Source organism: Halichoerus grypus, chromosome 11, assembly GCF_964656455.1.
Source record: "Halichoerus grypus chromosome 11, mHalGry1.hap1.1, whole genome shotgun sequence".
NCBI classification, from domain to species: Eukaryota; Metazoa; Chordata; class Mammalia; order Carnivora; family Phocidae; genus Halichoerus; species Halichoerus grypus.
The window spans coordinates 11,633,821-11,648,304 of NC_135722.1; the positions used below are offsets into that span (position 1 = coordinate 11,633,821).

Genomic DNA, 14,484 nt, shown 5'->3' on the forward strand with positions numbered 1-14,484 from the left:
CAGTTAGGGTGGTTACCTGTTCAGAATATAGGGCTGCATTCGCATACCTGGTACAACATGATTTTCTTCAAAGTCCTGATGGGCCTTAGCATTCTGATAGACTCTCATTTCCCTATTTTGCCCTGAGATTAGCCTGAAGAGGAACTGGTGGCTTGAGGAGAACTGTTGTATGTGTTTGTCTCAGCAGCTGCCTTTTTTCCCATCTGTTCAGTTTGCACCAAGCTCGCTGGCTGCGACTTAGGGCTGGCGTGTGGTTGGGGCTGAGCCATGAACGGCCTCGGGGGTGCCATCCTCTTCTGGGCGGTAGTAGCATGGGCTAAAACGGACAAGCCTTTGGGAGAGACAAATGAGGCTGGATTTCAAAAATGCAAGAATGCCTTAAAACTACCTGTTCTAGAAGCCTTACCCGGAGGGGGCTGGGATAACCTGCGGAATGTGGACATGGGACGGGTGATGGACCTGACTTACGGGAGCTGTAGGACCACAGAGGATGGACGGTACATCATCCCTGATGAAATCATCAGCATCGCCCAGAAACAGAGCAACCTAGAGATGAACTCCGAAATCCTGGGGTCCTGGGTGAATTACCAGAGCAGCACCTCCTTCTCCATCAACTTGGAGCTTTCCCTTTATTCCAAGATCAATGGCAAATTCTCCTCTGATTTTCAGAAGATGAAGACCCTTCAAGTGAAAGACCAAGCTATAACTACCCGGGTTCAGGTAAGAAACCTGATCTACACGGTCAAAATCAACTCAGCTTCAGAACTAAGCCGGAGGTTTAAGAAGGAGCTCATGGACATCTCTGACCGCCTGGAGAACAACCAGACGCGGATGGCCACCTACCTGGCAGAGCTTCTGGTCCTCAACTATGGCACCCACGTCATCACCAGCGTGGATGCTGGAGCTGCTCTCATCCAGGAGGACCACATCAGATCCTCATTCTTACAGGACGGCCAGAGCAGTCACACTGCTGTGACCGCATCCGCTGGGATTGCCTTCATGAACGTGGTGAACTACAAATTTGAGGAGAACTACACGTCGCAGAGCGTCCTCACCAAGAGCTATCTCTCAAACCGAACCAACTCCAGGGTGCAAAGCATCGGAGGGGTTCCTTTTTACCCAGGCATCAGCCTCCAGGCCTGGCAGCAGAGCATCACCAACCACCTGGTGGCCATAGACCGCGATGGCCTGCCTCTGCATTTCTTCATCAACCCCGACATGCTGCCTGAGTTGCCGGGGCCCTTGGTGAAGAAGCTGTCCCGCACAGTGGAGGCTGCCGTGAGGCATTATTACACGTTCAACACCTACCCTGGATGCACAGATGTCAACTCGCCCAACTTCAACTTTCAGGCCAACACTGATGATGGCTCTTGCGAGGGGAAAATGACCAATTTCTCCTTTGGAGGAGTTTATCAGGAATGCACCCAGCTCTCAGGGAAGGAGACTGCCCAGCTCTGCCAAGACTTGGAGCAGAAGAATCCGCTCACTGGTGATTTCTCCTGCCCCTCTGGCTACTCCCCAGTCCACCTGCTGTCCCAGATCCACGAGGAAGGTTACAACCACCTGGAGTGTCGACGGAGATGCACCCTCCTCATCTTCTGCAAGACGGTGTGCGAAGATGTGTTCCGGGTGGCAAAGGCTGAATTTAGGGCTTTTTGGTGCGTGGCGAGTGGCCAAATACCGGAAAACTCAGGACTGCTTTTTGGGGGCCTCTTCACTGGTAAGAGCATAAACCCTTTGACAAATGCACAGGCCTGCCCGGCTGGCTATTTCCCACTGAGACTTTTTGAAAACCTCAAGGTATGTGCCTCTCAGGACTATGAGTTGGGATATAGGTTTTCCGTCCCCTTTGGTGGGTTCTTTAGCTGTGCAGTTGGAAACCCCTTGGTAAATTCTGCCATAGCCAACGATTTAGGGGCACCTTCTCTAAAAAAGTGTCCTGGGGGCTTCAGCCAACACCTAGCCCTCATCAGTGATGGATGCCAAGTGTCCTACTGCGTCAAGGCCGGGCTTTTCACAGGAGGCGCTCTGCCCCCTGCCAGGCTCCCACCTTACACCCGGCCACCCCTCATGAGTCAGGCTGCCACCAACACTGTCATTGTGACAAATAGCGAGACGGCAAGTTCCTGGATTAAAGACTCCCAGACCCGCCAGTGGAGGCTGGGGGAGCCGTTAGAGCTGCGCAGGGCCATGGGGGTCATCCGCGGGGACGGCAGTGGTCTGTCGGGAGGGGCAGCAGCTGGGGTCACAATGGGGGTCACCACTGTCCTGGCAGCCACCATTGCCCTGGCCGTCTATGGCACCCGGAAGTACAAGAAGAGGGGCTACCAGGCATTGGACGACGAGAGGCAGAGTTTGGCGGCGGGCTCTGCAGAGACGGGGGGCGCCCCTGGCCAAGAGCAGGAGCAGAGTCCAGCCTAAATCTCTCTCGGGAAACGTCTCTCTCGTCTCTGTAAGCATGCCTTTCATCGCTTCACTCTTCACTTCTGCCTTCCTGAGGACTGGCGTGGCAGGTGCAAGAAAAAGCAGGTATAACTTTGTGACTTCCTTAGGGCTCCCGGCCACAAAATGAACAGAGCTGCGTGGACAGGGTTGGGGTGGGGTAGGAGAGCCAACGTGACTTTTTAAGCCAAAGTCATCGTGGGGGCTAAAACATGAAGGGGGTATCTTTTCTCTGTGTGCATCGTTGATTATCTTCACCTGAATACATACGTGAGAAAAGAGACGGGGGGAGCATGTTGACCTTTGGATTTGGAGACCATGCATTTAATCTGAGATCGGCCACGGTTTCCAATTCACGAGCTGTAAGAATTTCTGTCTAAGTGTTACCCTCTTACTGTTTTGTTTTTTTAAAAATCTCTCTGGAGTTCATGCTCCTGGAGGCTGAAAATTCCGCCAGAAGATACGGGAAGTCCCGCATGGCCACTGATTTTCACTGTTGAGGGCTCTGTACTGATGGATGGGGTCCCCTCAAGCTCATCTGAACAGCAAGATGTTGTCTCTACTAAGTCCACATTTTCCAGCCTTCCAGCCACAATCCTGACTCACTCAGACCAGGTCACTTTTGGACTTCAGAATAAAGTCCTCAAAAAAATATTTTAACTTATAATCTTCTATTAGGAGGTCAAGGGAGAAGGGATGGTTTGGAGAAAAGGCATAAGTTAAAAAAAGGGTGAGAACTGGACAAGATCCTGGCACTCAGGGGAAACTGGTTACCCTAACCACCTCCCTGGCTTATGGAGCTGCAGATTGGGGTAGAACAAGCATTACAGTTTCCTGGTCTCTGTTACCAGAGTACTACCCCTGCTTTGTCGATGAGGGGCCCTTCCCCTTTCTGTCCTCGCATCACATGTACACACCCCCAAACACACATGTGTGCACCCCCCGAACACATCCCCCAAACATACACAGACACACACCCCAAACACATGTGTGCACACACACCCCCACCCTCCCTCCACACACCACATTCCAACAAGAAGTCTGCATTTTTCTAGGGGCAGGAGACAAAGTAAACCCACACCTAAGTATTATTTCCTCCCTAAAACAAAATAGAGCAGAACCTACCAATTATGTACCCTACCTTTGTTTTTTTTCCCCCAGCAGAAAAGAGGCTGACATGATTAAATCTATGTTTTTAAATGAAACAAAAAAGGCATCCAACACCTTTTGTGATACATTTATTTCTGTTCCAGGCTGACCTCCCTCAGGCATCCAGCAGGATGCATGAGTGTTTCCTGGCATTTGGGGCTTTGCTCAATTTTATTTCTTTCTTTTTTCTTTTTTTTTTTTTTTTTTGAGGGGGGAGGTTTGGCCCAATTTTTATACCAATCTCACCGAATTGTAACGATTAAGGTGAGTCTATTAATACCTCTCCACGACATTAAAAAAAATTTTTTTTATTAAGTAAATTCTACTCCCAACATGGGACTTGAACTCACAAACCTTGAGATCAAGCGTCACATGCTCTACGCACTGAGCCAGCCAGGCGCTCCTTCTCTACAACATTTTTAATAGTTACATATCTCTTCACCGAATCAGATGCCACGAATGAGTTAATTTTTATGAAGGATAATCTGTCCTCACCTCGTTAACATTCACAATCACGAGTTTAGGCTTACATAAACCCTTCTGAGAAGGCTGCAGCATCCCAGGCTGTGGGAAGATGGGAAGGAGGCTACTCATTCGTCTCACCCTCACCTTCACACTCACACTCACACTCATCCCTAGCTGCCCAGCCGCCAACACTGATTTCTGCAACCTCGTCTCTGAACTCTGCCGCTTAAGCATTAAAATATTCTCCTAAACCTCTGGGGGTTTTGTGGGTAAATTTCAGCTGAACTAACCACTTCTTTGCAAATTCCCCCATGAATTCCTTGAAGACGACTGAGTCAGAGACAAAGTACAGCTAAGGGCTCTCGGACTTTTAATGCTAACTGCCCTTTGAGATAAAAGTTCTTCACAAACTTACATTTCTAACAAAATTATGCATAAGTATGCATTAAAATGTGTACTTAAGGAACACGCTGTCTGACTGCTCATCCACAGGAAATGAAAATGCGGGGGTTTGCAGTTTTCGGGTCATTTTGCAAAGTCAGGACCCAGAGCGGGAATTTCACAGGCTCTGCTGTCTTGACCCAGGAGCTCAGGCTGGGGCTCTGTGGGAAGATGAACCCCAGCTTCGCGAAAACAACACTCTCTAGACTCTCAGAAATAGAGACACATTTGGGTGATCAGGGCAGCTTTGCATTTGCATTTTGTGTTCGTGTTAGTGTCGCGATGATTAATACTAAGTATTTATTTGAGAAACAACAGCCTGCAAATTACTGAAACATACGCTACATAGTAGTCAGGTGGAGGGAACTGTAAGAAACATTTGTGTTTTTTAAGGCGGTCTTTCCCACATAGATTCACTTACATTTCCCCAGCCAGGCGGTGCGGTCTAGTTCTTGAGAGGAACAAGAAGTCAAGCCGGGTCCCTTGGTCAAATGTGGGGTGGAAAAGATATGGGGGGAAAAAGAGAAAAGGGATTCTCCCACCCCACCTTGGGGCTTGTGGTTGCTTACAGGTCGGGGAAGTGCCCCAAATGCCTCACAATTCGGTGCCCTAATCTGCAAAAAGCAGAAGGTTAACAGCAATTTGTGGTTGTTCACTTGCCATTTATTGTTCTGCACATACACCTCATGAGCACCAGGTGGCGATGTCCTCTCACAGCAACACCAAGGACTTCAAAACACACCAGTTACAAAGATTTACATTAGGACATTCGCCTTCCCTCTCCCAGAAAACCCCCACTCAATTGCCAGTGACCACAGACAAGAAAAGGGGACAGGGCCCTTTCTTGTACCACATGGGGCCTGCCCCCTACCCTCTCATGCACACAACAGTGCAATAACAGGACGAGTACTTTTGACCAAGTGTAAAACCACAGAGAAGTCCAAGTTTTACAAAAAAGGTAGAGGAAAGGATATGAAACACAAAGGCACGCACAACCACATATACACAAGTAACCTTTAAGGGATGCGCATCTGACAGAGTTAGTCCTCAATCCCATTTGTCATCCCTGGAGACTCAGGAAGGGAGAAAGTAGGCTGCTGGTGCATGAAAGGAAAGGCGTGGGATTCCCCTCGCGGGCCAGGAGACACAGCGGGAACAGCAGTGGTGGGAAAACATCCTATGTCGGAGGGGTGGGTGCTCAGGACCCCTGCTTGCAGGGTTCTCACTGAGCCCGAGACTGTGCCTTTCCAGGCTGGCACAGAAAAAGGGCAAAGGGATGCCCCCGCCTTGCCTGGCACAGTGTTAGAAAGGAGATTCAAGATCCCTTCTGCCTAGAAAGCCCCTCAGAAGAACAGCATAAGGATGAGGTCACGCCTATGGAGCATCTTCAGAGAGGAAGAGAACCGGGCACAGACATAGTCAGCATCCTAGACAGGGAAGTCTTGAAGTATGAAGACTCACTCTCAAAGTGGTATTGCCCCCGGCACCCTGCCTGGTCCATTCGCAGTCCTCTCCCTTCTTTGCTCAGCTGTCCCCTTCCCCGCCCATCCCTTCTTCTGCCTGCTGCAGGGAAACCAGCCTCTCCCCGCTGACCACTGCCAGTTGTCAGAGTGTATTTTCTTCCTCTCCCCACCTACTCCACAGCTGTGTGTTTCTACCCACTGACCCTCAATCTGTTTCCTGATCCCCGTGGGTGAGAAGCTCAGCAGACACTTGACCCGGGTCTCCTGCTGAAGGCGGAGATGGTACTAAGTCTACAGTGAGGCTCTTCAATGATCTCTGTTACACGGTAGCCTGGCAGAGGGCACGGGGTGTGATATTAAACACCGCAGCAATGTCCCTTCCACTGAGTTCATATGTTTCCTCCCGACTGTGGCAGGAAACTGTGCCCTGTGGTGCAGTGAACTCAGGTCCAATGTCCTGGTCCGCTGGTGAGATAAGATGGCTGCCGGCTGACAGGAGAAACTGGACCTAAGGTGTCAGGAACAATTCCTCCTATCAGAGCTTCCTCTGCTGGAGCCAATTAGCATCCTGATAGCCATTTGAAGAATGAGGAAAGGCTCAGCACCAGCATGTCCCAAGGAACTGGGTGACACTCAGGGGAATCCACTGGCCACACGAACATCAAAACGGTTATGGGCGAACAGCAAGGAGCTACAGAGCCAGTTTGCAGGAAAGCCTGGCTTCAGGTTCTAACTTAAGTACCATTTCTGAAGGTTCTTTTGTTTCAATTTTCTAGCATCAAAAACCTTCCAAATATTATGAAATATATATGGATATATATACGTCAAACCCCCAAAACATGAGGTATATAAATTCAAATTAGTATCCAGAGGAACTTCCCTCAAACATATAGTTCAAAGAACCCACTTTCAAAGGGGGAATTGGGTTTCCCTTCTTGATCCCCCTTCTCTCCTCCCTGACCCCCAATTCATTCCTTAAGGGAAGCGAAAAGCAAGAGGAATGCTGGAGAGGGGATAGAGTCTTGGGACACAACCCAAATGCAGGTTGGACTGGACCATGATGTGGTCCCAACCCTGTTAGGAATGAGCTAAAAAGTCTCCCTCCATGCTCTAGGTCAATCTGCAACAGATGAGGGGCCCAGCACCACCTCTGAGCTCTGATTAGCAAATGTACATGGAGACAGATCAAAGCCCTCATAGAAACAAGACTGGATGAATTGGTTAGATCCAATCTTGAAAGAGATATAAAAAGGGGTCAGTCCAGCCCTCATCTTACACTTCTTCCCAAGCACAGTTCCTTGGGGCATCTGGCAAGATGCATGATTGTTACCATCTGGGTCCAAGTTTACTATGGGATGGGTTGCAAAGGGTGAGGAAAGTTAAGGAACCACAGCTTGATTGTTTGATCCCCATCAGAACTGGAGTTTGACAGTTTGCAAAACAGAATGGGAGAACAGGATGGGACTGTCCACCAACCTGGCCCAGTGGTGCATACACGCACACACACATATATATGCACATACACAGATGGCACAGAGCCCAGCGTGGGCTCTACTCACAGTGACTTGATGAAACTCATGGAATCTTTGAGCTGGTCTGGGATGAGTTGGGAAGAAGGCTTTGGGCTCCTCTCCCTGAGGACAGTTCAGATGCTAAGTGGGATGCAGACTCTGGTCTGGTCAGAGAGGGGCTGGAAACATCATGGGATGCCACCCCAGAGAGGAATCCCAGAGTCCATCCATCCACACAAGAGAACCAGATGCCTCTTTGGACAGGTCAAAAATGTGAGGAGGGAGGGCCCAGAGAAGCCAATGACTGTTATGAGAGCTAAATGTGCTCCCAGAAGCCTTTGCCTCCCTGACCCTCTTGGTGAGAAGTGCTTCCTCGCTGTACAAAGAGGCATTGATTTCTGATGTCACAGCAGTTTAGCGGTTCACCCCTTTGCCCCCCAATCTTGCACAGTGAGAGCTCCTCGCCTCCAGAGGAGGAGAGAAAAGCAGAAACTCCGCTCTCAAAGGAGAGTGGAAGCAGCAAGAAGCCAGCTGAGGTACTGAACCTCAGGCTTCACAAGGCCAGGGTTTGGAGTGCCCGTGCACTGTCCGTACCCTAAGTGTGCTGACCGTGCCCCCTACTTAGGGGGGTGGGGGGTTCTTGCCTACCCAGCACCGAAAACTCCATGGGAACAGACCGAGGATGGCCCTCATCCCTTGTCCCCTTTGTGGTGGATGAGGTTTATGAATGACGTCACCTTACTCAATCTCGCTCCCCGCTATGGCCAGGAGGGATGGGGGATGGGGATAGGACAGAAGGGGAAATGAGGGAGTCGGGAGGGCATGGCACCGACTTCCACCTTGATTCTCCCGCTTCCTGCCCTGTGGTCCCCACAGCCCCTCCTGGCCCAAAGACCCCCCTCCCCCCACCAGCTCAATCCTTCTCCTGGGCAGTGCTGTCCTCCGAAATGCCCTGGGCAGCCAGTTCAGCCAGCACATTATCCAGGTAATTGGCGTCTGGGTAGCCGTGACCTGTGAGATTAGAGCCGAACTCTGTCTTGTGGTGGACCTCGTTCCAGATGACGGTATCTGACTCGCCTGTGGTGCTTGAGGTACCAATGGCAAAGATGAGGCGGCGATCCCAGGCCACGAGCAGCAGCTTCAGCACCTGAGCGAGTCAAGGCAGGAGACCAAAGGCAGACACTTAGTGTTGGTCAAAGACTACGCCTTGGACGGCAGAGTCTTCCCAAAGGTCCACCTCTTCTTGAGTCATGATGCCCCAAGCGGCACAGTGAACAGCAAGAGTTTGGGTGTGGTGTCAGGGAGGCGCAAGTCTTGGTTCTGTCACCAGTGAACTGTGGGAACTTGGACAAATGATGTCACCTTTCTGAGCCTTAATTTCCTTACTTATAAAATGGCAATGCTATGATCTGCTAAATGTTACCAGCGCTTTCATAGTAAGGACTGGCACACGCTACTCAACAAACGTTAGCTACCAACATCACGGCTAAAAGATAGGACCTAGGAATTTAAGGCACTTACGATCCCAGAGCTTCGGAAGCTGTGCCTTCGCTACCACCCCCTCCCCGAAGCGGGTATTAGGGCACACGCAGCTAGAGACGTGCCATAGTTCTCCAGGGACGTGGTTGAAGTGCTGTGACCTCTACCAGGCTATTTCATATGTATTTGCTCCCCTGGTCCTCACGAGCACACTTGGAGGCAGATCTGGCAGGGGCTATTATCGTCTCTATTTTATAAGTGACGCCCAGTGAGGTGTTAGGCCTTGCAGAATGTTCTAATTCAGCGAAATTAAAAAAAAAAAAATCGTTGTTGAGTAAGACAACTGCCTAACATCCTATCCAGCATGAAGAAAGCACCCGATGTAAATGCCCTGGATACAAAAAAGAACTACCATGGGGCATCCAGGTGACTCAGTCGGTTGAGCGTCCGACTCTTGATTTCGGCTTGGGTCATGATCTCAGGATCGTGAGATCGAGCCCTGAGATGGGCTCCATGCTCAGCGGGGGATCTGTTCTCTCCCTCTCCTTCTGCCCCTTCCCTTGTTCTCTCTCTCTCTCTCTCTGAAAAATAAAAAGTATTGGGACGCCTGGTGGCTTAGTCAGTTAACCGTCTGCCTTTGGCTCAGGTCATGATCTCAGGGTCCTGGGATTGAGCCCCGCATCGGGCTCCCTGCTCAGCAGAGAGCCTGCTTTTCCCTCTGCTGCTCCCCCTGCTTGTGCTCTCTCTCTCTCTCTGACAAATAAATAAATAAAATCTTTAAAAAATAAAATAAGGGGCGTTTGGGTGGCTCAGACGGTTAAGCGTCTGCCTTCAGATCGGGTCATGATCCCAGGGTCCTGGGATCGAGCCCCGCATCGGGCTCCCTGCTCGGCGGGAAGACTGCTTCTCCCTCTCCTTCTACCTGCTGCTTCCCCTGCTTGTACACTCTCTGTCAAAAATAAATAAAATCTTTAAAAAATAAAATAAGTATTAATAAATCTTTTCTTTTAAAGATTTTATTTATTTATTTGACAGAGACAGAGAGAGGGAACACAAGCAGGGGGCATGGGAGAGGGAGAAACAGGCTTCCTGCGGAGCAGGGAGCCCGACGCGGGGTTCGATCCCAGGACCCTGGGACCATGACCTGAGCTGAAGGCAGACGCTTAATGATGAGCCACCCAGGCGCCCCTCTTCTTTTTTTTTTTTTTTTTTTAAGATTTATTAACACTGGGGTGCCTGGGTGGCTCAGTCATTAAGCGCCTGCCTTCGGCTCAGGTCATGATCCCAGGGTCCTGGGATCAAGCCCCACGTCGGGCTCCCTGCTCCTCGGGAAGCCTGCTTCTCCCTCTCCCACTCCCCCTGCTTGTGTTCCCTCTCTCACTGTGTCTCTCTCTGTCAAATAAATAAGTAAAATCTTAAAAAAAAGAACTACTGTCAACATGGTATGGGCTGGAGGTGGGAAATTATAACAGTCACAACAATAACAATAGCATACGTTAGAAATATGATCGACCTCCCCTGAGTGTTCACTTACAAGTAGCAAGCACTGGGTCATGTAGTAGTTACAACAGATACAACAGGTATTCTCATCAATCCCCGTTCTGCAGATGAAGAAGCTCAGCAGAATAAGACTTGCCCTGGTCGGACACCAGGCAAGCGCAGAGGGGACCTTGACTTCAGGACTGCCTGACTTCACCGCCCGTCCATGGTCTGAATCACTACTCTGTTGACTCTCAGATGCGAATCTGTATAGATTTCAGGGAGGAAGATGCTTTTGAACCGAGTATCGGAGGGAGAGGAGGGTGTGAATATAGTTAACCCTTGAGCAACACGGGTTTGAACTGCTCAGGTCCACTTATATGCGGACTTTTTTTTTTTACAGTCCTATAAAAACTTTTATAGGACAGCACTTACAGTTTTCTTAATAACATTTTCTTTTGTCTAGCTTACTTTATTGTAAGAATACAGCATGTCATACACATACCATACAAAATATGTGTTAATTGACTGCTTGTGTTATCGGCAAGGCTTCTGGTCAACGGTAGGCTATTACTGGTTAAGTTTTGGGGTAGTCAAAAGCTTTATGTGGAGGGCCTCCTGGGTGACTTAGGCAGTTAACTGTCCGACTTGATTTTGGCTCAGGTCCTGATCTCAGGATCCTGGGATGGAGCCCTGTGTAGGGCTCCGCGCTCAGTGGAGGGTCTGCATGAGGATTCTTTCCCTCTGTCCCTCCCCCCACTCCCTCTCTGCTCCCTCCCTCTCAAATAAATAAATCTTTTTAAAAAAAGTTATATGTGGATATCAACTTCAGGAGGATGGGGGCCAGCTCCCCTGACCCCTGAGTTATTTAAGGGTCAACTGTATATCAGTAGAAAAGGACATGTAGACACAGGAAATAAATATGAGCTGAAGCGTGTGTAATTACAACAACAGTTTTCACCATGCTGGGCATTTTACAAATGCTACTTTCATTTAATTTTTACAACATCCTGTCCATGCAGATAGAAATGATCACCGCTGTTTTATAGATCCGGAAACTAAGACTTCAGAATGTTCATCTTTATGCCAGTCCCCACTTCTGGTAAATTGCAAAACTAGGACTCGGACCAAAGCCAGTCTGGTTCCCAAACCCATGCTCTTTATTACCTTGCTGTGCAAGAGCCCAGGTTAGGGCCCCAGACCAGCAGACAAATGAAAGATAAAGGTGAGGAATTAGTATGAGGGGAAGGTTTAGACCCACACTGTAGTAGGTCTTATATGCCAAACTGAGAAGGTTGTACATTGTAAAGAAGGAAGGGAAAGACATCAAAACAATTTTTTGGGTTTTTTTCCTACTTTATTTCTTCTCAACAAAAAAGCTTGATGCTAGAAACCATGCTTTAGGATATCTAACATGTGGGGCGCCTGGGTGACTCAGTCTGTTAAGACTGCATCTAGAGTAAAGCTCAGGTCTTGATCTCAGGGTTGTGAGTTCTAGCCCTGTGTTGCGCTCCACACTGGGCATGGAGCTTTACTTTATTTTTTTTATTTTTATTTTTTTTTATGGAGCCTACTTTAAAAAAAAAGGATATTTAACCTGGTAGCAGGTGAAAGATGAAAGGATTTACTAGGTTGGGAGTGGCAGGATTAGAAAAGGAGTCAATTTAGCGGGCAGTTCACAGGGAAATGCCCCAAGTGGGGTGGTCATTCAGAGCAAGGGTCCACTAACGTGTCCAATCTGGGTCCCAGGGATCCTGGGTATGTCATTAACATGGGGAAGGAGGCATGGAAGAGGAGCAGCTCTTGGCAAGAGGATTCAAGTTTTAGTAGTAGGACTTCATAGTGGACATGTTTAGTCAGCAGTTGGGACAGTCGATCTGGGGCTCAGGTACCGATTTGGGGCTGTTCAGGGCAATCAGGTATCAGGACTAAGCCTGACTCCTAATCTGAGGACCTTGCACTGGGCACATCTTCACGATGTGGTTGATTTTCTCATTGTTCCAAACGATCTGCTTTCTCCTCTGTAAGAGGAGAACATATCCATACCCTTTGCCGTGGGACCCAAGGGGCCACTTGTAGGCAGTTCACGACCCCATTGCTTGCATGGTGCCCAAGGCTGGTGAAATGTGAGTAGGAGCAACAAGCTTTCAGGGGCAACTCTAGTAGGATTGTACCATTCCACTTGGATTTTCTCTTGGTCCTCGGCCCAGTTCCATGGGAAGGGCATAGATCACAGAAGGGCTGCTCCTTCAAGCTGGATTCCAGGGCATGGAGCCCCGTGGAGCAGACTGAGCTGACTCAAGCAGCAAACAAGCCACAGCTACTGGCATGCAAAGTGCATGAGAAATAAACATTTGTTGAAGTCGGCCTCTGAGACTGAGGTTGTTTGTTACACAGCATGACCTGGAGAAAGCTAGCTAAAATCCACCTCTTGGGGCACCTGGGTGGCTCAGTCGGTAAGTATCTGCCTTTGGCTCAGGTCGTGATCTCAGGGTCCTGAGATCGAGTCCCGCATCAGGCTCCCTGCTCGGCAGGGAGTCTGCTTCTCCCTTTCTCTCTGCCCCACCCCTCCCCCGCTCATTCTCTCTCTCACTCTCTCTGTCTCAAATAAATAAAATAAAATCTTAAAAAATAAAATAAAATCTACCTCTCGTCCAGCACTGCACCCTAGCACCCCACAAGGGGCACAACACCCCCTAGATCTATGGTTCTTATCCTTTTTGAGGTTAGGGAAGGTTTTGAAAATCCAATGATTTTCTGGCCTTTGCCACAGAAAAATGAACATAAAAACTTCATTCTAACTTTACAATTCATAGAACCACTGAAGCCTGACCATGAATCACTGGGAATCCAGAAACCCAGTGATTTTTTTCCCTCTGCCTTTTTGGGACAGTCAGAGAATACAAAAGTAAATTATAAAAGAGTAATCTCCCCCACATTAAGATCCCTGCCGCAAGGGATCTTTAATGTGCTATCAGATCACCTGGGATCTTGTTAAAATGAAGTAGGTTCTAAGGTTCTGCATTTCTACCAAGCTTCTAGGTGTGGCCCCCAGTACTGGTCCCAGGACCAGTTGCTAAGCAGCAAAGCCTGAGAGAAAGGATCCTAAAATAGATCAATTATTGCCGGTATTATCCAGGAGAAGAAAGAGCCGTACCCCCACCACCCTGCAAGAGAAAAAAATTCTAATCCTATGTACCCTTACCTATGGCTGACTCAAATATGACCTTGTTACCATGTGCATCTAGAGTAAAAAGAGACCCCGCTCTTTTTAGCCTGTGCATGGCAGGAAGCAAAACTTGGGGCCCTGACACAGAAGTAAATCCTCCCCCACCCCACCCAGACGCCCGCTCTTACTTTTCTCCCTTTCTCGCTGTCCGGAAGGTAGCAGTGTCGTGGGAAGCCCCGGGCGCTGAAACTCTTCCCAGGATTCGGGTGTTCTGGCCCCTGAAAGCAGAAAGAAAGACAGCGAAGGGCGGTGTTCAACATATTTTTAACAAAGGGGTGCAGACCGTGACTAATTCAAATAATGATGACAATAATAAGGGTCGTAGTGTCTAGACAGAGAACAGATCCCAAAGCCGTGACAGTAGTGGTTTCACCTGGGTTTGGACCCAGAGGTGTTGGCTGGAGCCCTCTCTTGGGGTGTGGATACCCCGGCTGTTAAATAGGGAGAATATGAATGTTAAGTGCGCTTGGCCCCAGAGCATAGTAAGAACTCGGTAAATGTTCATAATCATCATCCAACAGCTATGCCGGCTCTTTTGTTTTACGAAAGAGGAAAACTTGCAGCCTAGAGAGGTTACTGGGCTTCTCCAATGGCTTTGCCAAAACTTAAGTCCAGGTTTCCTGGGGCACACTGAACGGTCTACCTCCAAACTACTCAGAATCACAAAAGTGCCTCTGAGCCAGGGGCCGTGTGATCACCTTCTTTATCCATTCAACCACTGGTGGACACTTAGGTTTCTACCCTGTCTTGGCTATTGTGAATAATGCGGCAGTGAACGTGGGGTGCACCAATACCCCAATTAGGCAAGCAGTCTCGGGCCGCTGGG

The 14,484-nt window shown here is 49.1% G+C and overlaps 2 protein-coding genes across 6 annotated transcripts in view; one reads left to right on the top strand and one right to left on the bottom strand.

Moving 5' to 3' along the window:
- MPEG1 (macrophage expressed 1) lies at window positions 1–3,096 on the top strand. The gene has a single exon (XM_036110576.2). The coding sequence runs from the start codon at window positions 268–270 to the stop codon at window positions 2,419–2,421; it is 2,154 nt and encodes a 717-aa protein (XP_035966469.2). The 5' UTR covers window positions 1–267; the 3' UTR covers window positions 2,422–3,096.
- A 2,042-nt stretch (window positions 3,097–5,138) lies between these two features.
- Window positions 5,139–14,484, bottom strand: part of DTX4 (deltex E3 ubiquitin ligase 4) — a 36,466-nt gene continuing 27,120 nt past the window's right edge. For 3 of the 5 annotated variants that reach the window (XM_078057973.1, XM_078057971.1, XM_078057975.1), the window contains 2 exons: window positions 13,787–13,876; window positions 5,139–8,618 (listed from right to left, as the gene is read on the bottom strand). In XM_078057973.1, coding sequence (XP_077914099.1) covers window positions 8,385–8,618; window positions 13,787–13,876 — 324 coding nt within the window. In that variant the 3' untranslated portion in view covers window positions 5,139–8,384. The other 2 variants (XM_078057974.1, XM_078057972.1) reach the window with 2 other exon arrangements.

Coding starts and splice junctions, on each gene's coding strand:
- MPEG1 (XM_036110576.2), top strand. CDS start 268: ATGAACGGCCTCGGGGGTGCCATCCTCTTCTGGGCGGTAGTAGCATGG.